Source organism: Cervus elaphus, chromosome 20, assembly GCF_910594005.1.
Source record: "Cervus elaphus chromosome 20, mCerEla1.1, whole genome shotgun sequence".
NCBI lineage: Eukaryota > Metazoa > Chordata > Mammalia > Artiodactyla > Cervidae > Cervus > Cervus elaphus.
The window spans coordinates 132,281,820-132,307,240 of NC_057834.1; the positions used below are offsets into that span (position 1 = coordinate 132,281,820).

Genomic DNA, 25,421 nt, shown 5'->3' on the forward strand with positions numbered 1-25,421 from the left:
CCTCACTCACAGGACACCCAACCCCCATTTCTACCTCTTACCCTTCCTCTCCCCGATCTTGGCTGCTTCCTCCCCCGCCGGCCCCTTCGATCCTTGTCCCTTCTGTCTCTCTGCCCTCCCCAGGTACTCACCATCCTTCCCCATTTCCTCCTGCCTTTGACCTTGAGCTCTCTGAGCCCTGTAACCATCAGATCCAACACGCCTGCTCTTCAGACCTCAACCCCAAGGATGCCCAGACCTCAGTTGGTGATTCCCGTTGTCTAACTGGAGACGAGGTGCTCTGCCAGTCAGATTCCCCGTCCAGCCCAGACCTTTGGGCAACAGGAGCACCCAGCAGCCTGTGGACATGGGGTCCACAGATAGCCAGCCCAGTCCACAGGCACCCCCTCGGGTAGCGTTTCTCTTCAGGTATTACCTTCTCCGTTGTGCTGACCCTGGCCAGCGGTCAAGATAGATAAAGAGCTCCTGTCCCTGCCTGGATTGGCTGGTCAGCCTTAGGGGACCCTGACATTTGTAACTGACCTCAAGGCCCTGCAAACAGCAAGGGAATGATAATGGACCTCAAGGCCCTGCAAACAGCAAGGGAATGATAATGAGTGTCTGAGGTCTCTGTCCTGTCTCCAGGAAGGCCAGCCTTATGTCTCTGGTCACTGTTTGAGCAACTGCTCAAAAGAAGTTCTGTGAAAACATGTAAATAAGAGCTGGGACTTCTCCTCCAGGGAGATCATGACTCATGTTCTCCCAGATCTCATCTTTGTCCCAAGATGTACAGAACATCAGTGCATTCCGACCACTATTAAACCTACACTTGAGATTCTGACTCCTATAGGAAGAAAGTTTCCTGTGGATTCTGATCGAAGTCGTGTCCAATCCTGAGGTATCACTCCTCCCAGATCTCTAATTCACCATCAGAATTCACGGGTAACAGAGTCTAGAAGGCAAAGAGTTGCCTATACCCCATCCAGCCAGGATGAAAGAGTAAGAGCTTATAGAGGAAACCCCAACCTTGAGCTACAACATCTTCTGAATGGGACCAGAAGGGGAGTGGGCGGAGGAAGGAGCGGGAAGGATCCCCGGAAAGACCCTCCAGCTCTCCCTTCCTTTTCAAGTGTGGAGCGTGTCCGCTCTGGTCCTGAACTGGGAAACACATCAGAAGAGTCAGGCAAGATTCAGCCCTACGGGAACACCTTCCTTTCTTCTTATGCTTCGTCAACCTTGTTATTATTTAGGTCCCCAATATGTCAGATTCCCCAGCACAGAGACACGGGAGGACGTAGCAAAGTAGACGTGTGAAGACCAGCAGACCAAGGAGCCGTCGGTTATGGACAAAAGGCAATGAGTGCTGGGTGGCTACAGCTACTCACGTCCGAAGAGCCATAGTGAACGGTGAAAGGAAGATGCCCGTCCAATACAAGCGATGTGAGATCTCAGGCCCCAACCCCCCTGACGAGCTCAGTGGTTTTCCCCTCTCCTCCTTTGCTCCATCCTTTTGATGTAGCCAGGAAGATGCCAGAAGAACAACCCAAGACGAGTTCTTTTTTATGTTTCACGGTTCAATTAATATAATTTATTAATTTATAAGATCACTTCATCCTAAAATCCCAAAAATAGGATTTGACTAATTTTAAGAGATGTACATAACAAGAAGAAAATAATAAAGGATCGAGAAAACAAAGTCAAATAAAATGAAAGCAGGGCTTGATGCACAAATGGAAATTTTTTTATTTTTTAATTTATTTATTTTAATTGGAGGCTAATTACTTTACAATATTGTAGCAAATGGAAAATTGAAAGAGCCTGTTCTGTCTTTAGATTTGGACCTTAATCTCTGAGCCTCCTAGTGGTCAAAATGTAATCCATTTTAATGCTACAGTCACACAAATGTCTAAGAAATTAGTTGTTCACGAAAGGTCCCTGAGATAACATGTATGTCTGCCCTTCCCCCGAGGATACCAGATGGATCTAGCATGACTTTCAGCTCAGGTCGCCTCACCTCCTCCATCTACTTCCCGACAACTTCAGGAGTGGGGCTGGCTGGGGACTTTGCACGTGATCCTGAAACAGCCCTTTCTGGGTACTGTCCATGGAGGGTGCTCCTACCGGGCCCCCACCTTCAGTTTCTCACCACCCCTTCCAGGGCACCCCACGACCCACCTCCTGCTGGTCTCCGCCACCTCTAAACACAAAGAAGTTACTCTGGCCTACGAATCCCCCAAAGCACGAAAGCCAAGCCGTGTCCTGTGCAGAAGGAGAGGAGCGCGTCCCCTCTCTGTCACACTCAGGCACATGCTGGTCGCCCGGCACCACAGGGGGGCTCCCGGAGCCCCAGGCTCTCAAGAGGTCGGTGAGCACAGCGCCATCCACCTCCGCCCACAGCAACTCTTGCTGGAGCTCAGATGGACTCCGACCGCTGGCCCAGAACCAGCCTAGAGGCAGACTGGTTTTCTTCACTCTCCCTCCCATGGCCCTTACCCTCTGGCTGGCCAGATTATGAAGTATTTTCCTACAATGAAAATGTGCAAAATAAACATGACTTTAGAAAGAAGTGCAAGGTAATGGCAAATAGGATCAGAAACATCTTCACGTGCAAAGAGGACCACTAGCCATGGCTCGATTAGAAAATCGATCTCTAGGTGGATCCTCTATTCTAGGTGGATCGCTAATCAATTCTAGGTGGATCGAATTTACATAAAATGGTGTAACTGGATTCTGCCCTTGACTTAACCAAAGAGCTCCTAGAACAAAGCAGCTCTCAGCTTGACAAGTGGGCGCCTAAGCTCACACTGAAAACAGCGGCTCTCAGACTCTCTGCCCTCTCCCCCACCACCAGCGGTGCACGCGGGGTCACTGGGGTTCCTAGCTGGGATCAGGGGAGCGAGGCCCCAGAGGACACTGAGGTCTTCATCCAGACACAGGGGGCGCTGGGGGAGGTCCCAGTGAGATGAGAAACCTGACCCCCTGAAAACCACATTTGGAGGTAATTCCAGATTTGCCTGAAACCAGAGGGAGAGGAAATGGTGCTAAAGGTAAGCTCGAGTTAATACTGATATCAGCGGAGTGCAGAGAAGCAGCCAGGGGAAAAGACCTCAAGGCCCAACCCGAACCTCATCTCACCCGCAAAGCCTTCCTAACCTCCCACTACGGGCGGCACTGACCACTCGTGACAGACGGCAGCAGGGGCGTAAGACGGGCACCTGCTAAGAGGGGGAGTCGAAGGCACCTGCTAAGAGAGGGAGTCCAGAGGGGAGGGTGGGCTCAGAATTGAGGTCAGGGGATGTTCCACTTGATCCATTCTGAGCCTGTTCAGAAAAAGACTTCCCAGGCCACTGGGCAGACACAGCCCAACTGGAAAATGCCCTTAAAAGGGACAGCGTGCCTCTGGATGTGCACACCTCGCTGGGTGGGGTGTGGCGGAGGCAGCTTTCTGTGAGCCTGAGTGTGCACGTGATCGCCCATGCTGAGCGGTGGACCAAGAGGCCAGAAAAGGCAGCAGTGGGTGGACATGGGCCTCAGCGGCCCAGGAGTTGACTCAAGGAGGGCTGGTCACAGGCAAACCGAGAGTTAGCATTTACACAGCGGTCAACATGCAGATGGAAGAGAGTGAATGGAGCGAATGGAGACGCAGGCCTGGGCCCCAAGGCTGGGCTACAGAGCCCCAAGGCAGCCTGGGCGGCATGAGACCATCTGCCACCCACACCCCTTCCAGATGTCACCGCACTCATACTTCAAAACCTCGTGGTCCCAAAAGGCATTACTCTTCTCCACAGACTGACTAAAAAGTCTTCTCTGCAGCCTGAAGTGGAGAGCCGTCCCCACCATGGGCCCCAGAACAGGACCAGGCAGGGAGAACCCAGGGACCCAGGGGGTCCCTGCTGCTACATTTTACAGCACGGGAGGACCCCAGCCGCCTTACACTCCTTCAGGCTGGAAGCTGGGGGCACATTAAAGCTGAGGTAGCCAGGACTGCACCTTCAGCTGCTGGGGCCAAGGCCTAAGAAGAAACCAGGCATCCAAAGCAGCACGGACCCACCGCTCCCTGCCCCCACCCTTAAGAAAGCTGTCTGCTGAGGGGGGGGGGTCTGTGGAATGAACGTCTCAGTGGTGCCTTTCAGTCACCTCTGAGGCGCCAACGCCCTTCCTGGGGTGGAGGGGACGGAAATCACGTTAGGAGATGCAGCTCACAGGAGACACTGTCCCGGGGAGGCAGTCACCACTTCCACGTCCCACGACCAGGGTGTGACCTGCAGTCACTCAGGCTGAGAAACCGCCTGTTCCTCAGAGTGACTCTACTTCCCAAGAGCAGATCTGAGGTAAGAAGGCTCAGGGTGTATCAAACCAGCTGTTGGCTTATATGAGCAGCCAAGACCTGCTGGAGGCTGTCCAGGCACCCTGGAAGAGGGATGGGGCGGGCCCCAAACATGGGAGCCACCCGAATGCGAACTTCTTCCAGAGGCAGAGTCAGGGACAAGGAGAGGTGGTCTCCCTGGGCCACGTTCTCTCCTGCCCCACACTGCCCTCCCATTTCACAACTACAGTTCAGAGATATGAGGCACAGGTCACAAACATCAAAACTGTCCCCCTGAGAACATAAAACACCAGTCTGCTTCCAAGAACAGGGGAATGGGTGACACTTGAGGGGGAGGGGGCTACCATCTCACTTCTACAGAGCTCAGCCTGGCTTCCACAGGGAAGGTTCCAGAAAATTCAGAATCACATTGAGAATTCAGCAGCGACTGAGGCAGTGTTTGCAGGGTGGTAGGGCTGGGAAGTGGTCTAGACCTCCTTTGACGGGCATCTTCCTCCACACACAGTGCTCCTGAAGTTCTGTCTGTAGCCAGCATTTCTCTGACTTGAACATGAATGTAACCTCCCACGCACACAGGTAACTCTCTAGTCCTAACCGCCCCCCAGCTTCAGACCTGCTGTGTATTGCCTCTTGGGTGTCCCTCAGGTACAAGTGCAAAATGTCCCAAATCAGCCTTCTGCTCTTCTGCCCTGTCTGCACCTGCTCCTGTGGTCCATCCTCAACAAGGGCAGGCTCCACAGCCACCCGGGCATTCTAGCTTTCCACTGCTGCCCTCAGCTCTGTCACCACCGCTTGAGCTCAGAGCCTCACGTCTAACCGGAATATCGCGATAGTGTTCCAACAGTCTGTCCTAACTGCGGCACGTCCAGGCTCCGTCCAGCTATTCGGTTTCAACAATGCACATCTGACCAGGCACCCCTCAGCCTGGCGTCCCAGCTCCACGCAGCCACGAGGTCCTCGGTGACCCTGCCCCCCGCATCCCTCCAGCCGGCACCCCTGCCACTTCCCGCCTCCCATTTGAAGCCTCAACAGTAGCTAAGAAGCTATCACCCCACCCCACCTGAAGCCATGCTAGTTCACACCCCCAGGCCTTTCCCTGGACGTCCCTGCCCCTCCTCCGGGGTCCTTTCTCTTGGCTCAGGGAGCACCTTACCCATCATCTTACTGTTGCAGTTACTGACATCTGCTGGTTCAAAGCCAGGGCTCACCTATGCACCCTGCTCCTCAGAGGTAAGGTGAGGCAGGTAAGGTAAGCCGGAAAGAGCGGGGCCAGGCAGTGACTGAGGTGAGCTGGTTCTCGGGAAGCTGAGAAAGGGGCCAAGGAATGATCGGCGTCTCCCCCTGACTGCCTCACATGTGAACAGAGTTCCATTCTCCGAGGGTCCCTCACATCTACTGTCTCATTTAATAGCATTTCCCAGGTTCATGAACAGCCAGAGTATGCATGGCAGCAAAGTATCAATAGGTGGGTGTTAGAAGGAACCTCCTTCAAAATCCTTTGCAAACCACAGTCCTTGGCCAGCACTTTAAAACCCTCCTAAGGAGAAAGCCTGGAGGTCAAAGTGCTGAGAGCTAAAAACACCATCCTGTGTGAAGCTTTGTGACGCAGTCTCCTGGTGCGGGAGGCAGCGCTTTAAGGCCGACATTTAGAAAGCACCGCTTGGGCCTGGGATGAGACGGCTGAGTGAACCTGCACCATCAGCCTGGAATCAAGACCAAAGTCCCCTCCACGGTGCTCCATACCCACTGACTCCTTTTACCCCCCTCTGCCTCAGCCTTGGCACAAAGCTTCTCCCATGCCAAGAGGGAGGGAGCCGGGAGGCAAACCCACAGGGAAGAGAAAGCACCGTCCAGGAAGCCCGGGTTTCTCACGGTTTAACCTCTGATCGAGCCGAGTCTTACGGGAGGCAGGACTGACCTCCTGAGAAAAAGCGAAGTTCTTAAAAACCCCATTCCCTTAGCCCAAACAGCAGCTCAGTGGAAGAGACGTCACTTTGACTACCTTACTTTTCCCAATCTCAACTCGCCTCTATCTCTCACCCATATTATTGTGAAGATGGAAAGTCTTATCAAGTGCTTCAATAAGAGCTCAGACTTGCTCAAAGCACATTGCTGGTTCTGAACATCCCCAATCCTTCAATTGGTTAGGATTCTCTATGTCCATATTTGTTAAAAATTGAATTTGTAGGGAATTTTAACTGAAAACGTGGTCCACAAAGTGCTTTGGCACCTGAGTTACCTGCCCCAAAGGGAAAGGGGACTCAGTGTAGCGGTGAGAGCACCTCAGGCCCCAGAGGCAGATGTGGCCGAATCCTGTCTCTGCCATTTTCAGATGTGTGACCCAAGCAAGTCACTCTTCTCTTCTGGGAAATGACAGAAATATTAGTACCTCCTGGGGCTGCTGTGAGTAGATGAGATGATGCATATAAAGTGCTTAGCTCAGAGCCTGCTGAAAAGCTCAGGGAACACCGGCTACTTTTTTGCTACTATTAATAATGATCTAGTGATGATGTCACAGTTGTTTCTACCCTTTGATAAGCTCGCCCCCTGCTCTAGGCCATTGATTCTCAATTATGTACCCTCTCACTGGAGGGTCTCAAAATTCTCCCAGGTTGTTACGCCCCAGTGGAAAACTGCCATGGGTGAGAATTTGCCAATGTACACCGATGAGGCGTGTGCACACGGGGACGGTGTGAAGGCACAGGAAGGTCTCGAATCACTGCTCAGGGCCAACAATTTACCTCTAATCCCCTCAGCTACCAGTCTGGCTCCAAGACTGATAAGGCTCTCACATGACAGCAAATATAAGGACAGCCTGAGGATTATGTGGGGTTTTTTCCTGCAGGAGAAAAACACATTATACTTAAAAGAAAGTGCCTTCTAATCTGGATCCTAAGAGTTTGTAATTCACTTCCAAATTACCTGGATGGTACCATGATAACCTCCTTGGGTACACACCAAGCTTAAAAATTAGGACAGCTTCTTTCTAGCATACATCTTAGGATCTTGGAAGATTTCAACATAGGTTTCTCTCTCTTTTGGTGTGGGGGGCGGTGCTTCCTATGAGGCCTTCCCTCCTGCATGGGTTCTCCGGTGGGCACTGAAGTGGGAGCTGTTGTTGAAATCTTTGCCACACTCTGTACACTTGTAGGGTTTCTCCCCGGTATGGATTCGCTGGTGAATGATGAGACTGGAGCTCTGGTTGAAGCATTTCCCACACTCTCTGCACTTGTAAGGCTTTTCTCCTGTGTGGATCCTCTGGTGGGTAATGAGGTTGGAGCGGTCACGGAAGAACTTTCCGCACTCGAGGCATTTGTAGGGCTTCTCTCCTGTGTGCACCCTCTGGTGTGTGATGAGCTTGGAACGCTCCCCAAAGCATTTCCCACAGTCCATGCACTCGTACGGCTTCTCCCCAGTGTGGGTCCGCTGGTGGTTGGCCAGTGTGGAGCTCTTACTGAAGCTTTTCCCACACTCAGCACACTCAAACGGTTTCTCTCCTGTATGGATTCTTTGGTGACTGATGAGGGCGGAGCTTTTAGAGAAGCTTCTTCCACATTCAGAACACTGATACAGCTTTTCCCCTGCATGGGTGCTCTGCGGTCCAGGAGAATTCGCATTCTTACTGGCACTGGGAGCTTGTTCAGGATTTGTCCCCTCTGTGGAGTTCCTCCAGTGAGAACTGAAAGATGGGCTCTGGCCCGAGTTTTCCCCAGGTTCACGACAGTGGTCAGGATTTCCTCCCAAGTGGATTCCCTGATGTTTCAGAAGGTCTGAGCTCTGGGTAAAGCTTTCCCAACATTCCTCACATTTATAGGGCTTTATCTTCGTGTGTGTTCTCTGGTGGGTGATAAGATTGGAGAGGTCACTGAAGCTTTTCCCACACTCAAGGCATTCGTAGGGCTTCTCTCCAGTGTGGATTCTCTGATGGGTGTTGAAGTTGGAGCGGTCACTAAAGCTCTTCCCGCACTCGAGGCATTTGTAGGGCTTCTCACCTGTGTGTATCCGCTGGTGGGTGGTTAACTGTGAATTCCGGAGGAAGGTTTTCATGCACATGTCACACTTGTAGGGCTTCTCTGCGAGGTACAGGCCTTGGTGGTCGATGAGCTTTTCTAAGTCCTCTTCAGAAGAACACTCTTCCCACTGCTCCTGGGATGGATCTCCCCACTGTCCTTTACCTTCATTTTCATTTTCACTGTCTTCCCCCCAATCATGAGGGTAGCAATCATCCCCAGCAGTGCATTTTGATAAGGCTCCAGGCAAATCTTCAAAAAGGTCCTGCTCTGAAATCTGGTCTTCATCCTCATGCCTCATCTCAAAACCTGGAGAACGGATAGAAATGCATTCATTAGTTAGTGTCTATTTATACATCTGAATCTTGCATCTTGTGAATTTGGCTGACCTGAATTTGTACTTGTGTCGTACATCTCACATCTTATAAATGTGACCAAGATGAAACTGATCAGGTTTTGGTGCACACATGCATTTCTGACTTGTTAAGCTTAGGAACGCAGTCTGAGACGTGGTAACTTCACCAAAGGAACCACTGAGCCCAGCCCAAGCAGCCAGCTGTCAGTCCCCTTAGCCAACCACCCTATTCCACTACTGAACAAGGAACACCTCCTGCTCCTGGTATATTCAGTCTGGCCTGTGTCATATGAGATTGAAAAAACTCTATAATTGCCCAGATGGATCCAAGTAAAAATCTAGACCAACTGCTTTTTTCATCTGGGGAATTACACTAAGCCAGAGACTGGATAATCTCAGGAAAACACAAATCCTTTTCTTATTCAATTCTATTCCCTTTTTCAGTTCAGAGAAGAGATAATGAGCCTGGCTCCCACACTCTCTGCGCGCTTGCAGATTCTGTGGACAATCTAATTACTAAATTCTTACCAGTGTCTGAGGTTTTAGGACTTGGGGTTGGAGGTCTGATGACATCTTCACCTGCCATCCCGTCCCAAGCCTCCTGGCTGACAACCTGGGTACCGCTCTGATCAGAAGTAGGGAGGCCTGCTGCCTCCCTGCTGGTCCCCACGTCTCCTACCGCAGTCCTAGCCCTCATCAGCGAGTCCAGCTCCTCATAGAAGGGGCAGGCCCCAGGCGGGTGGCTGCTCTTGGCTTTCCGGTAGCTTCGAAGCAGGTTTTTGAATCTGTAGCGACACTGCTCCAGGGTCCTCAGGAAGCCCTGTGCACGCAGCCGCTCTGCGATGGCCCGGTACACCTGGCCATTCTGGTGACAGGTGCGAAGCTTCTCGGAGAATGGGGACTCACTGAGGATGGTCAGGAAGGCCTTGGTCTCCTCGTAGCCCCAGTGCACACCTGCTGTCAAGAGCGAAGAGTTCAGAATTGAGAGACTTGATGAGATCTGCCGAGGTCATCAGGGATCAGGGTCACCTGCTCTGCTAAGCGCTTAGAACACAGGCATTTGGGAGACTACCCAGGTGCTAGGGCACCAGCTAATAGTGTACCCGTGTTTCTCGAAAGGCTGTGCCAGGGCTTCCCACCCCCACCTCCTTCTAAGAGATTCTATTAACACTTAAGTTTCTTGGGACTTCCCTGGCAGTCCAGTGTTTAAGACTCTACACTTCCAACGCAGGGGGTGCAGGTTCAATTCCTGGTCAGGGAACTAAGATCCCCCATGCCGGGGGGCATGGCCAAAAGTAAAAAATAAATACTTAAGAGTCTTGGCTGAAGGGGAGGACTTAAGGAGCTGTATTATACCAGGTGACCAGTCCCCTGGCTTCAGCTGACGGTATCAAGGAAAGGCCTATAACCAAGATACAGGAGACTCTCTGTATCTCCACATCCATTCAACACATGTCCTCTACTTACTTTATAAACTTCCTTTTTAACAAACTGAGAATCCCTCAGATAACCTTGTAAGAGAATCCAACTGAGGATGCCCCTTCCTCTTTTGTGGAAGAAGGAAAAGGAGGTGATCTATTTTCAGTTCCTCTGCAGGTAAAGAATGCAGCCAGGGAAAAAATGTGGAGAAGGGAAACCCAGCTAAGAGTGGAGGCAGGAGCCCTGAGCTTGGGTCCTTGTGTACCTTTAGACGCGACACTTCATAGTCTGGCCTCTGTGTTTCCACTTTTACAGTGACTGGGCGTCTCCTCAGCATACGTTGTTCACGTATACACTGTCCTGATTTCTGCTACGCCAGGGAAATACTTCACTCAGTATCTTTCTTTACCTAAATTTACTACTTGTGAAATCACAGGCTGATGCACTTATGCACATAAAATTTAAAAGTTCACTCATGTTAACACTTCTGATCATCCCCGTATTACCATTAATACCCTCTGAGAAACACTGAATTAGCTATTTAAGGTCCCTTAAGGTTTTAAGTGTTTGCTTCTTTTTCATACGGTGAAGGAAACCATCAACAAAATGAAAAGACAACCTACTGAATGGGAGAAAACAGCTGCAAACGATATGACCAATAAGGGATTACTATCCAACATATATGAACACCTCATACATCAATAAAAGCAAATAACTCAGGTTAAAAAATGAGTAGAAAACTACTGAGCCCGCATGCTGCAACTACTATGCCCACACACCTGGAGTCTGTGCTCTGAGACAAGAGAAGCCATTGCAATGAGCAGCCCGAGCACCGCAACTAGAATAGACCCCATTTGCCACAACTAGAGAAAGCCCATGCACAGCAGGGAAGACCCAGCGCAGCCAAAAATAATAAATAAGAAAAAACAAGAAGAACTGAATAGACATTTTTCTAAAGAAGAAATGCAGATGACCAACACATGAAAAGACGCTCAAATATTGCTCATCATCACGGAAACACTAAACAAAGCAATGAGATATCACCTCATACCTGTCAGAATGGCTGGTATCAAAAAGTCTACAAATAACAAACGTTGGTGAGGATGTGAAAAAGAGAGACTCCTTGTACATTGTTAGTGGGAATGTAAACTGACGCAGCCACTGTGGAAAACAGTACGAAGGTGTCTCAAAGAACTAAAAACAGAACTACCAAGTGACTCAGCAATCCCACTGCTGGGTATGTATACAAAAAAGAAACAAAAACACTAATTTGCAAAGATACATGCACCCCAATGTTCATAACAACACTATTTACAATTGTGAAGGCATGGAAATGACCTAAGTGTTCATCAACAGATGAATGGATAAAGAAGATGTGGTGTGTGTGTGTGTATATATATATTTATATATTTACATATTTATATATACTAGAATACTACTCAGCCATAAAAAAGGACAAAACTTTGCCATTTGCAGCAACATGGATAGACTTGGAGGACATTGTGATAAGTGAAATAAGTCAGACAGAAAGATAAATATTGTATAATATCACTAACACATGGAATCTAAAAAATACAATAGACTAGTGAACATAACAAAAAAGCAAACCCACAGGTAGAACAGACTAGCAGTTACCCAGTGGAGAGTGGGAAGGGGCAATATAGGGGTAAGAAGTAGGAGGCACAAACTATTGGGTGTAAGACAGGCTCAAACTATTAGGTGTTGTACAACATGGGTAATAGAGCCAATAATTTTGCAATAACTGTAAATGGAAAGTAACCTTCAAAAATTGTATCAAAATTTTTTTAAAAAAAATTGTTTTTACGTGTTTGCTTCTCTAAGGAAACTCAGACAAGGAGAACTGACCACAGCAAAGAGGATCAGGGCTCGAGGCTGACCTTGCTCTAGCAGCATCGATCCAGACTGGCAGCCTGTGTCCTGAACTACAGCAGAGGTTTGGTTGGGAGGAGGGTTGGAATCTGAATCCAACTAAGCCCCAAAGTTCTTACCAATACGACTCTGGAGCAGAGCTGGGCCCCCTGGGATCCCGGGCCCCTGGATGGACTCGTTGGTGGCCAGGTCATCACCGTTACAGTCGTCTGCCATTTCCTCCGGCTCCCAGCCCCCTTCCTCCTGCTCATCCACCTCCATGTCACTGTCCCCTAGCCTGGGGAGAGCCACAGTCTCTCCTGGGCCGTCTGAGGCTCTGACGGCCGTCCGAGCCTTGACCAGGGCCTCCAGCTCCTCATAGAAGGGGCAGGTCCCCGGCGGGTGGCTGCTTTTGGCTTTCCGGTAATTCCGCAGGAGGTTTTTGACCCTGTAGCGACACTGCTCCAGCGTCCGCAGGAAGCCCCGTGCCCTCAGTCGTTCTGCAATGGCTCGGTACACCTGGCGGTTCTGGTGACAAGTCCGGAGCTTTTCAGAAAAAGGAGACTCACTCAAAATTGCCAGGAACGTCTTGGTCTCCTCGTAGCTCCAGTGCACACCTGACACTTTCACATCCTCCACGGGCACCGGGCATCGTTCTTCCCAGGTCTTGCAGTCCCTCCAGGCCAACACCTGAGCTGGTTTTGTTTGCTCAGGATCCAAGCTGTAATCTGCAGGGTTCTTTTTTCCAGAATTTACAAGTCTTGGACCCCAAAACTCTGGTCCCTGCTCTTGCTGGGCGATGATGGTTGGTTTTGAAACCGGAACTCCTATATAAAAGGAAGAAGAGCCATGATTAAGTAGAAATGATCTGTCAAGCAAAGCATTTTGTCTAAAAAGTCCTTTACACATCATTGGACTCCAAGAAACTAATGAGAAATTTTCACGCTAATCCCTTAAAAGGACTGAAAGGAAAGGGAGAGGTCACTAGAGGTAACCTCCCCAGAAATATACTGACTTGGTTGCTTTGTTTATTTGCTTTTTGGTTGGTGTGATAAAATACATCATACAAAAGAGGGGCTGTTACTGGTCCACAGATGGGAACATACTCTAAATTAAGACAAATCAGAATAAATTTCATGGCTGGAAGAAAGGCTGTGTGTGCACATGTATGTCTGGTTTGAGTTTCTCTTAGCTAAAAACTTGAGGTCTCAAATGCCACTGGCACCTACCTTTTGCACCTACACAAAATAGCTTTAACATAAAGCTAAGACAAAGGCTGGTGAGGGAGAGAGAAAGAAAAAACCCAGGCCTGCTGGGTGATGTTGCCAAGCCAATTTGTACTGCGGTTGGAGCACGCCCTCCTCTGGACATCCAATACCATGAGAAAATAAAGTTCCTCGTTTCTCAAAACACTTAGCTAGATTTAAAGGACAAGTGTCCCAAGAGCTCCTGACCCTAGCAAAAAGGAAGCCTTTAATTAAAATAAATATTTGAAGAAAACTAGATGAAAGAGTTTAGAGCTAAAAGAGGCTTAAGGATTATCTAGTTCAGCATTTCCCAAAGGTTGTTCTTTGAAGGCTATTTTCCCCAGATATCACTGTTAAAAAAAAAAAAGGGCATGCTTTTCATCATGTGTAAAAAGGACACACTGCCCAGCAAGTAGCCAACAGCTCCTAGTGTCTCACTTTACTGCCCAGAGTCAGACTTGGCACCAACTCTCTACCTGATTCCACTCTGGTGTCTCACTCCCCTCTCACTGATCTTACACTCCGCCGGGAAATGTTCATTATGGCTTGACTTCCCGTGAAGACGTGCCTACAGAGAAAGGGTCTGTGCTGGTCATAGGGGCTGCAAGGATTTTGAGCCCTGTGATATTTCTTTTGCATTGATTTAAACGCATCAGTCTCCTGGGCTTAGTTCACTTGACTCTGATATGAGAGATGGACCCTGTTTGATGCTGAAAAGACTGGGTTTCTTCTGGGCCGGCAGGCTGGGCACAGCCCCAGGATGGGGGTGAGTACTGAGAAAATGAGGATAATGAGCCCTGAGCAGGCAGGCTCTTGGCAGCCAGCCTGCCGGCCCAGAAATCCGCTCCCCACACCCTTGCCCTGCCCTGGCCACAAACAGCATGTCTTCTTGCCGGGTCTGAAATTCCAGAGACTTCTCAGAGCTACGAGTCTTAGGGAGTGAGGAAACGCACCTTGGGAACTAAGTGTACCCAAACCCAGCCATATCTTATCCAGAGAGCACAGTTTCCTTACCCAGGGACAAGCCGTTCCCACAGCTGTCTCCTGGGGGGTCCGTGCAGAATTCCTTCTCGGCGTGTCTGTCAGGGTCCAGGGCTTCCTGTGGAACATACAACAGAGGACCTCAAATGTCACTGACCTTTGAAAACAGCCTGGGAATCCCGCCAGCCCCCAGGAAGGGTAATGGACACAGCGATAGCCTGTGTGAGGCCAGTGGGCAACCTCAGGGGGCAGCTCAACCCAGCAGAGGCCCAGCACACGGGACAGGAGGGGCGGAGGACGCGCACCCTGCACCCGATGGCAGGCCACAAAGAGAGGAGGGGAGCTGGGGTCAGGGCACAGGAAAGTCATGACGGCAAGGGGGAGCAAACGGTAGCTTACCTGAGACTCCGCAGTCACCTCCCAATCTCCGACGCTCCCCGTCTTTGGGAGAGCAGGGACTCGGGGAGTGAGGACAGCTGAGAAGTAGAAAGCATCTCTGAAACCCAAGTTCTGGTTTCCAAAAAAATCACCTCGCTCTCAGGTCCGGCTTTCCTAAAGCCTTGCTTGGATCACACTGAGCCTGCCACTGTAGCTAATGTGGATTCCTGCTTTCACTTTCCTTTGAGAGTTTCTGGCTGCTAAGCTGCCCCGGGAGAGATGTCAGCCCTGAACTCCTACGCTCACCAACCTGCCCCGGGCCCAGCCTGAACCTGCTACAGGACTCAGCGACAGTGAGGCCTGCTAACACCAGTGGGAGTTTCATCTCCTTACTTCACAGGGTGTCCATCAGACACGATTCTATCCCTTGCCTGGAATTCTGCACATCCCTCCTGGGGGATTCTACCTTAGTCCCACCCCTAAGCCCTCTTCTCTGATGTTCCCTGACTTGGTACTCACCACTCTCTTTCAAGGGCTGTGGCTCCGTCTTGGTGTCTAGATACTTGGGAAGGTCAGGACACGAGTTCTTCACCCACTGCTTCTGGGACCGTCCCTCGGGCCAGTGATCTGCTGGCTGCAGCTGGCAACCCTGAGATTCCTTCATTGTCTTTGAGGACCTCGTATCTTCTGCACACAGTTCCAGTTCCTACACACAGATGGCCAAAATTCCCAATCATAAGTTCAATAACTGGTAGGGTAGGGCAAGTTCTTTACAGTTACAACTGCGGTTCAGATGTTAACAGGCTCTTAAAAAAAAAAAAAAAAAGATGGCTTAAAGTATGACAAAGTCATCAGACTGACTTCAGTAAACAGTCCAGCATTTATACCACCAAAGCGGATTGTCTGATCAACTTTTTCCATAGGTACTTTCAACACTCACATGGTTCAAAAACAGAAAACATACACAGAGATATACTTAGTGAAAATACCCCAAACTCCACCTGTCTCCATTCCACCTGTCCAGTATCTTCCCCAACTCCTCACCATAGGTAACCACTGTTCTTTTGCAGCCTTTCAGAGTTTCTTTACATACAAGCAACCATATAAATATATATTACTTTTGCCCATTTTAACGTTAAAGGTAGCAACTATTATACAATGCCTTGAACCTTATTTTTTTTATCCAAGATAATATTCACCTTTATCAAACTTTATTAATGAGTTTGCCAAAAACTCACTCCAAAAACCTTTTGGCCAATCTGAAAACTCAAATCCACTCTCACAGAGAGGAATTTTATCTCTGAGAAAATAAATTAGGATGGGTTGTGATCTTCAAATGCCACTCCCAATGAGGAGACCCACCAATGTTCTGTGATGTTCATAGAGAGAAAACACCTGCTTGTCAATGTTTTAAGAAAATAATAACTTTGTGTTCAAGATAAAAATAACTTTGTTATAGTTACAATCTTATAATCCACAGAAGTACTACCTACTAGACCCAACAATTATTCTCACTCCCAGCACTAACTCCTCCAACTATTGCTAAACCTAAGCAAAGATTCTGATTCCATGAATGGTCATTATAGATGCAGAAAGAAGCAGATTCAAGTGCCTATGGGGAGGCAAAAAATCAGGAGGATGTTCACTGGGGTAAGGGTGAATTAAGAATTCATCAAATATGGTTCATAGATGCAATGGAATACTACTCAGTCATAAAAAAAGAACAAAATAATGCCATCTGCAGCAACATGGATGCATCTAGATATTATCACACTAAGTGAAGTTGTCAGAAAGAGAAAAACATATACCACACAATACCACTTATATATGGAATCCAAAATGTGACACAAATTAACCTATCTGTAAAAGAGAAAGATTCACAGACATAAACAACAGACATGTGGTCGCCAAAGGGAGGAGGTTAGGGGAAGGACGGATTGAAAGTCTGGGGCCAGTAGATACAAACTATTATATACAGAATGGATAAACAAGGTCCTCCTGTATAGCACAGGGAACTATATTCAATATCCTATGATAAACCATAATGGAAAAGAATATAAAAAAGGATGCATATACATACACACACACACACACTCCCCTAAGTCACTTTGCTGGACAGAAGAAATTAACACAACACTGCAAATCAACTATACTTAAAAAAAGAAGCATCAAAAATGCCTGTGTACCACACAAAAACCTGCACAAGGATGTATATAGCAGCTTTATTAATAATTTCCCAAACTTGAAGGCAACCAAGAGGTCCTTTAGCAGGCAAGCAGATAAACTGTGGCACATCCAGACAACAGAATACTATACAGCACTAAAAATAAATCAGCTGTCAAACCATGAAAAGGCATGGAGGAAACTTGATGCACATTACAAACTGAAAAAAGCCAATCTGAAAAGATTATATATATATATATATATATATATATATACTGAGTGATTCCAACTACATGATATTCTGGAAAAGGCATAACTATGAAGACAGTAAAAAGATCTGTGATTCTGTGGCTGCCAGAGGTTTGGGGGAAGGAGAAGTGGTAAGGAATTCGCCTGCCAATGCAGGAGGTGCCAGTTCAGTCTCTGGGTCTGGATGATCCCCTGGAGAATGAAACAGCAACCCACTCAAGTATTCCTCCTGGGAAATCTCATGGACAGAGGAGCCTGGCATGCTACAGTCCATGGGGTTGCAAAGAGTCGGACACGACTGAGCACGCATGCGCCGAGAGTGAACGTTAGTGAATTAAGGACTCTGGATGATGACGAAGTTCAGCGATTGTAATGTCTGGTAGTGGAGGCTGGTAGTGGCAGAGACTGTGCATGTGTGGGACAGGGGATAAATAAGAACTCTGTACTGTCTATTCAATTTCACTATGAAACTAAAATTGGTCCAAAAAATAGCCCTTTTTTTAATGCCCAAGCACCTGATGGGGAAAGAGACCATGCAAGACGGTGATGACAGAATGCTGCCGCTGCTGCTAAGTCACTTCAGTCGTGTCCAACTCTGCAGCCCACCAGGCTCCTCCGTCCATGGGATTTTTCAGGCAAGAGTACTGGAGTGGGGTGCCATTGTCTTCTCCAGATGGCAGAATAAACAAGTTCAAAAATCACAAAATAGCAAAGTTGAAAGATTTTTTTTTAAGGAAAGTATTTTCAAGGCCATTCGACCCCTGTAGGCAGCAACCCTTTCAGGTGGTGGCTCTCTCTGAGGAGCATAGTTAAATGTATTTCATTCCACTACTAAGACTTGGAAAAGTTTTACCTGCAGAGACTGTAACTAACCTTGCTATGTAAGATTATGAGCTAGAATATATGTGCCTGAGGGAGAAAAACAAGCCTCTCTGCTATTATCCATTTGTTTTGACATTTGTGAGTACTCAAGAGCAGGTAGAAAAGTTAAAAAATGAAAATAAAAGTCACAGGAAAAAAAACATAGAGAAGATTCTGTTACCTTTTTTGTTTCAATTTTAGAAGTAGTTCAACCTTTGCTCAGTTCACAAGGGTATAATTTGAGAATTTTTGGTCTAGTCCAACCCTCTCATTTGTACAGATGAATTATAAAGACCTTGATTTAAGTCTCATCTCTTGATTTCAAGTTCTTTATCTTCCAGCGCTGAAGCCCTAAGACATCCAAACACTTCTTCACTGCCACTTAAAACAAACAGTTGGTTTCTTTAAAAGAAATAATCTGGGAGGGTGGGGTAATTAAAATAAGGTATGGGTACATGCTAAGTTGCTTGCAACACTGTAGCTTGCCAGGCTCCTCTGTCCACGGGATTCTCTAGGCAAGAATACTGGAGTGGGTTTCCATGCCCTCCTCCAGGGGATCTTCACAACACAGGGACTGAACCTGCGTCTCTTAATGCATTGGCAGGCAGGTTCTTTACCACTAGCGCCACCAGGGAAACCCATAAATGAGGTATACTCTCTCATATTTAATTCTCTAACTTTAAATATTATGCTTTCTATATCTTCAGTTCATAAAGGAATCCAAAAAGCAGAGCCACATACTTTAAATCCTTCTGACCCTTAATCTCACATCAGTATATAGCTTTACCTCTTATGACAGACAGAAAACCGCCACTGTGCACAAGGGATGTGGCCTCAAACCTGCGATTTCCCTCAACGAAAGGTGGTCAACGTAGTATTACAAGAATTACTAACTATATAAGAAGTGGAAGCAGCAAGGTAACATTGAGATGAAGGTTTTTGTTGGCTGGCTCAGGCCATAGTGGCCTGAAGGACTTGTTCTACAAGAACCAGCTTCAAAGCAGCATTCAAAATTTGTGTCGTAGCAAAATTATAAATTATTTTCATGGGCTTTCAGGGTCTCTTGCAAATTGTTCAAACTGTGAATGTTAAATCCACAATACTTTCACTTCCCTTATCTCAGCTCTACCATTTCTATAAATCTGGACAGGTCACTTATCTGAGTCTGTTGGACTATTTGAAAAGGGCCATGTCAGCAGTACCTACCTTACGGGGTACCTTACTGGGTAGCTGGGTTGATAAGATAAGGAATACATACAGAAAGCTTGGAACAGTGTCTGAGGCACAGTGAATGTGCAATAAATGTCAGTTAATATTTCATTTGAGCCTCATGACTCAGGTTCTTCAATTCCTATGGTTTGCAGGTAAGGCATCTGCCATACAGTACAAAGAACAATGAACTTGGAACCTAAGGATCTGGGTTTAGGCTCTGGTCCAGGCTCTGCTTCATACTGACTGAGCCTTGTGAGCCACCTGACTTCAGGGGTCTTGGTTTAATCCATAAGATGGGGATGATGATGCTATTTCTGTCTACCTACATTCCTGCTGTAAACTAAAGAGATCACATACTTAAAACAGACTCTAAGTACAAAACACAATACAAATTAATGTACTGCGATTATGGTGCTGGGAGGCAGCTTAGAGCAATGGGTACAGACGCTGGGTGTAGAATCAGACTGCCTGAATTCAAACCCTGCCTCTCTAGAGGCCAGTGGCGTTAATCCAATGACCTTGCTTCATTTTCCTCATGGGTAAAACTAGGACAGACAGTACCTGCATCATTTAACTGCTGAAGGATGAAACGAGTGGATACATGGAAAGCACTCAAAACGGTGCCCGGGACAGAGCAGTTTGAACACATCAGACGACTGATAACACCACTACTGAGGTTTTGGCAATTATCCACCTGGAGCAGCCCCGTGACCGCCCAGGCCTGCTCCTTGGAGAACAGGCTCTTTGCCTCACCCGCTGCCCCGTGGCCCGGGCTTCTCGGTGCCAATCCTCCACCAGGGCCACCGCCTCCTCGCCGCTCTCGGGGTGGCGGGCCTGGACCCAGGCCTGGACCTCCCGCGGTAAGATGGTCAAGAACTGCTCCAGCACCAGCAGCTCCAGGATCTGCTCTTTGAGGCGGATCTCCGGCCTCAGCCAGTGACAGCAGAGCGCCCAGAGCTGGCTGAAGGCCTCGTGGGGCCCCGCCGCCTCCCTGTACTGGAACTGCCTGAAGCGCTGGCGGGAAGCCTCGGGGCCAGGGACGGGACCGTGGTCCTTCTCCTTGGGCTGGGAGACTGGCGTCCAGGCGTCCTCCTCCAGCTTCACAATCACAAGTTCTTCCGGCTCTTGTTGCGGGGAGGCCCGGGCTTCCAGGGCTACGGCCATGGTCTCTCCTGGACGCCGCCCTTCAGCTGGGCCCTCCATGTCCAGCGTCTTCCTGCATCTGTAGTGTGTCCTCAAGGGGCTCCCGGGAGAGGAAAGGTTCCCCCTGCTCTGAAGGCAGAAAGACGAGGGGCAGTATGAACAAGAGGATTAGGAGCCTCACCTTCCCCACTGCCCCCTCCCCTCCCACAAAACCTTCCACTGCATTGCATGGGGCAGGGCTACTAAGAGATGCCCTTTCCCATAAGCAGGACGTTAGACCACAATCTGCTCCTGAAACCAGCAGCCAGCGACCTCAGGGCAAGACCACATGGTACAAAATCCTCTGGGACGCCCTAAATGTCTTAGCTGGGCATCCAGGCTGCCACGCTTGGCCCAGCCCAGCCTTCCTCCCTCCACACGTGTCCCAAGTCCAGCCTCGCCTCCAGCTAGGTTCCAAATGTCACCCCCACGCCGTAAGGTCTTTCTTCCTGGGCCATAAGCTTTCCTCTCTGGGTGCTCTCTTTGCAAAATCCCTCACTCTATACTCCCCCTTGGTCATCCCACGCATTTGCCATTTTTCACTACCTCTAAACTGATGACTCACAAAACTCCAGCCAGAAGCTGTCTCCAGACCCCAAGGTCCAACCACCTACAAGGCATTTCCACCTGACTCTCATAAGCACCTCCAACTCAATGAGTCAAAAATTGAATTCATCATTTTCCCCTGCAAACCTGTTCTCCTTCTGGAACCCTCCATCGAGCAAAGGCACCACCTTTCAACAAGGTACCCATGCCAGAAACGTGGTTATCATCTTTTCCCAAGATCCCCCACATCCATTCATTACCAAGCTGGGTCTACTTGGCATTCTCAGCATTTTCCCACAGACAGTGAGTGGCTAGGAAGAGGACTCATGACCGCCTGGCAGCCTCCTGCTTGTCCTTCAGCTACCAGCTCAAAGTCCCCTCATCTATTAAAAAAGTTTCTTGACATGTTCTTGTCATGCCCAGATCCCTTCCCTACTCTCCAGAAGTCAACTCCCCTCATCCTGTGTTCCCAAAGCACTTGGCACGTACTTCTAACACAGGTGTTACCTGACACTCTTGTAGTTCCCTGTTCCAACAGTTACCTGTAGTTACTGTCTGACAGTCCCATCTGACCGTATTGCTAGGGCAACTACTGCACCTTACCCATTTCTGTATCCACAGTGCCCAACCTAGCATCTGATAAATAGCAGGACCAATGGAAGCTTTGCCTTTTATTAAAATGGTAAATCAAGTACATCAAAAACCTAATGGGCTATGGAGGATACATAATTTATATTGAGCTAAAGAATTAACCTTTCATGAAATTTCTCTTCTTTTAAGTTTTTTAATATGGGCCATTTTTATAGTCTTTTACCAAATTTGTTACTGTATTATTTCTGTTTTATGTTTTGGGGTTTTTGGGGGGTTTTTTTTGGCATGTAAGGCATGTGGGCTCCCAGCTCCCTGACCAGGGATTGAACTCATAATCCCTGCATTGGAAGACGAAGTCTCAACCACTGGACCACCAGGGAAGTCACTAAATTTCTTTTTTAACCACAGCCTTAAACGTGCACTAGTCCAAACACATTTGCATCACTGTCTCACATGAAGACTAACTCACTAAGTCGCATGCAGAGTCCCACTACGAACCTTGCACTGCACTGAGAGCTGCAGCACCAACCGTGACTAGGACAGTCTCCACCTTCATCAAAGTTACAGTCTGATGAGAGAGAGACTTGATAAAGCAAGCAAGGCACATGCTCCTGCACAGAGCAAACACTAACAAAAACAGGCACTTAGTAGTCCCACCAGACCCAGAGAGTCTGATAATACAGATTTTTCTTCTGGGAAGATTTGAAAGTTGCAAATGTTAGTTTTGAACAAAATCTGAAAGATTTTTCTGCTACTCTCTTAAATATGAACAGCAATCTAGCCACAGAGGGAGGTCAACACAGTCAGCAAAGCAGCCTTCCGGCAGAGTGGGCAGAGGAAAAATGGACATGGGTGCTCCTCAGTCCTGAGACTACCAGAAATATCGGGGGCTCACAGGGGTCAGAGACCTCAAAGAGCATCCATTTCCTGAGTGCCCATGGGGTGCCAGGCTTGGGGCAAAGTGTTCTACATTCGTGATCTCACTGAATCGTCCAGGCAAGCAGCTGAAGGGTCATTGATGTTGAGTTACCTGATACTGATCTATAAGTTACACACTTTACATACAAACACAAGAAAGAGAATGAGAACGAGAATGAAAGGACGTAATTTAAATCACGCAACCAGTTCCATTCACCATGTGTCTATTCCAGAACATGTGGTGATGATATTCATGATGCCGCTGGTCCCCAGGGTGGTTGAGCTTCCCTAAGCCTCCCTGTCCACTGAGAGTGAGCAAAGTGTCTTTCATACATTGTGGTCCCTAAACACAAGCTAACTCTTTCATTTAACGTTCAACCAAGAAAACGTGGCTGTGATGTTAGCTTACTGAATGACAGCATGTTGGCTACGAAATGGCTCCCTGCAAAGGATTTTCAAGCTGACTGTGATTTTTGGCTAAATGTGATTTTCACCTTCTGTGCTGACTTCACTATATAATTATCCTTGTAACGTATGATTTCACTACATCCCCAATTTACACATAAGGAACTGAGCTTCTGTGAAGATTCGTGTGAGGTTCCACCACCAGCAAGTGGCAGAGTTAAGATTTAAGCCCAGGTTCATTTTCTCCAGTCACTTCTCCTAACCATTCCACAGCTGAGCCAGTCATCCAAACACCTGAGAAGACGGTATGGAGAGTGGAGAGAACATGAAGGCAGGAGTGAGCAGATCGGGGTACCAGCTCCACCCCTGCCTTTTACCAGCTGCGTGACTTTGGGCAGGTCACATGGCCTTGGTGGCCGCCTATCCAGACTGCAGTAGCCAGACCCTACTCATCGGGTGCCCCAGGCTCCCCAACTAGTAAGACGGTGCATAGCAAAGGACAGGAAGACTAGAACCAGTGGCTGCACATGTGAATGGCATGGGGTCAGGCAATGTAAATGAGTACACGGATGGAGTAGCGACTGCAGCTAACTACAGAGCACCAGGTCACAACTGGCCCATGTTCACAGGCCTTCCAGCTTTTCTCAGAGGAGCCAGAACTCTGGATTCTGAAATGTTGGCAACGAACTCAAAACTGTTTCAAACACTATGAGGACTAACTAGAGCGTGATGGTAGGCTGCATTCAGCATGGGCTGTTACCCTGCCACCTTTCAGCTAAATGATCTCAAAGGTCTCTTCCAATAGCCAGGAAGATTTAGAAAGGGTACAGAGTCCCTCAGCAATGAAGGATGTGTCATCAGAGCCAGGCTCCCTTTATAAACAAACCCAGGGAAGCAGGGAGGCATCCTGGCTCCCTGAGTGTGCATGCAGACATGGGGAGTGGCGTCGTCCCAGTGAACGACAGGCTGCAAGAGAAGATGTGCCCCAGTCTCCTGGGAAAGGCCAAGACTAGTCTGTGACCTCCAAAGAGAAAGAAACTGGGAGTTCCCAAAGGCTATCAAGCTCACTTGGCTGACTGTCCAGGCTACTGCTTAGAGCAGCCCAAGCCTACACTTAAGGACTTAAACCAGGGACAGCAAACAGGTTTCATTTAAAGCACCAACTACAGTCAACTGTGCTAAGGACTCTGCATCCCATGTGAACATGTACTGTGACCAATAAGTTGTGACCGCCAGACACAGGAGGGGGCGAAGGAGCACACATTCTGGGCATTTGCCACGTCTGGTTTAAAGTCCTGTTGGCACTGAACCAGCTGCCAGCAAAGACAACCCTGACAGGAGACTAAAGCTCACAGCCCTGGAAATTCACTGGAAGTAGCAGTCTTCAAGCCTGGTACAGCAATGCTCACCCTGGACAGTCTTTATTCACATATTCATCAAGCATTTACTGATTTACTTGATTTATATTAAGTACTTACTACTCTGGGCTGGGCAATGGGGAAATGGAGGTGATGCAGAAACTGTTCCTGTCCTGAAGATACTCACAGTATAGTGGAAGCAACAACAACAGAAAAATCACAGACAATTATGATCAAATGTGGTAAATGCAATAAAAGAGGTCTGTGGGAGCTGGGGTGTGGGGGTGACTTAAATTAAGAAAGTAACCTTTAATTTGGTTCTAGAAAAAAGAAAAAAAGACTGAGTCTCTGAGCAGAGATTGGGGGGAACGTGTATTCTGAGCAGAGAGAACAGCGTGTATAATGGTGAAAAATCAAACAGCCTCCCCAAGATATGGCCATAACCTTGTCAGCACAAAGACTAGGATGGAAAAGGAGTTCATGAAGGGTCTTGAATGTCAGACTAAATTATCTGGACTTAATTCCATAGGTGATGGGAGTTAATGAAGGTTTTTAAGTAGAAGGCCTAATCTGATTTGTGGGTTCAACAGATCACAGCAGCTACAACATGTCTGTCCAACCTGTGAAGGTGACAAAGTGTAGGTTTCAACAAAATCCCTGACAAGGAAATACTCGATACATAAACGAAATTAAAAGATCTGAAGATCTCTGGATGTGGAAGAATGCAAGGGGAATCAGAGGGCACCTGGGTAAAGAGGATGTTGGTACATTCACTTCCATCAGGCAGAAGGAAATAAGTGCAGGTTGAGCGCAGAACACAAGAGCCATCCCCACCCTCTGGGTTCCAGAGGTCATGACCATCAGAGTAAGTGTATGGGGGTATCAAATGTTTGTTTTAGATGAGCAGGTAGAGGCTCGAACACTATCTTTAAGGTCAGGCTTCAAGCTCAGGCCCTTTTCCCTCACTTCTTGCCAGGGCCCCAGGACCCTCTCTTCTTCCCTATGAGGTCTCTAGACCCTTCCACCTTCAGAACCTCTCCCGATCCTCCTCACCTACAGAGCTTTCTAAGAATCTCCTCACTACCAGGGCCTTCTACCTACCTCCTTATACCCCGACCCCTCTATGACCCTTTCCATCTCCGGACGCTTCATCCTCTGACCGTCCCTCACTCCCCACCCCACATAAAAGCTTCTTTCTCCCGTCTCACCTTCCCCGACCCCCTATGATAACCACCACGTCCTAAGTCTCCTCCAGCCCAGAGCCTTGAGTCTCAGCTGCCCCCGCCCAGCCACCCGGACTCACCCACCGAGACACCCACTTCACAACAGGGCGGAAGTGCTCCAGGACTCGCGCAGGGAATGCTGGGACGC

General features: G+C 48.3%; 1 protein-coding gene across 5 annotated transcripts; it reads right to left on the reverse strand.

The window, feature by feature from the left end:
- Nucleotides 1-1,698: 1,698 nt before the first annotated feature.
- Nucleotides 1,699-25,421, reverse strand: ZSCAN20 (zinc finger and SCAN domain containing 20). Of its 5 annotated transcripts, none has more exons than XM_043877316.1 (8): nucleotides 25,354-25,421; nucleotides 19,804-20,322; nucleotides 15,085-15,271; nucleotides 14,587-14,663; nucleotides 14,221-14,305; nucleotides 12,100-12,786; nucleotides 9,200-9,628; nucleotides 1,699-8,625 (listed from the first exon to the last, which is right to left on the reverse strand). In XM_043877316.1, exons 2-8 carry the CDS (start codon nucleotides 20,251-20,253, stop codon nucleotides 7,367-7,369), a joined length of 3,174 nt encoding a protein of 1,057 aa, XP_043733251.1. In that variant the 5' UTR covers nucleotides 20,254-20,322; nucleotides 25,354-25,421; the 3' UTR covers nucleotides 1,699-7,366. The 5 variants fall into 5 exon arrangements, with proteins under 5 accessions (XP_043733251.1, XP_043733253.1, XP_043733252.1 ...); XM_043877318.1 differs by having other exon boundaries at nucleotides 25,370-25,385; XM_043877317.1 differs by having other exon boundaries at nucleotides 25,358-25,384.

Bases quoted from the DNA above. Each gene is read 5' to 3' on its own strand.
- ZSCAN20 (XM_043877316.1), bottom strand. From the start codon at position 20,253: ATGGAGGGCCCAGCTGAAGGGCGGCGTCCAGGAGAGACCATGGCCGTA. The intron at 9,629-12,099 runs GTAAGAACTTTG...CGCTCTTGACAG, and splicing joins TCTGCTCCAGAGTCGTATTG to CAGGTGTGCACTGGGGCTAC. The intron at 8,626-9,199 runs GTAAGAATTTAG...TCCGTTCTCCAG, and splicing joins TCCTAAAACCTCAGACACTG to GTTTTGAGATGAGGCATGAG.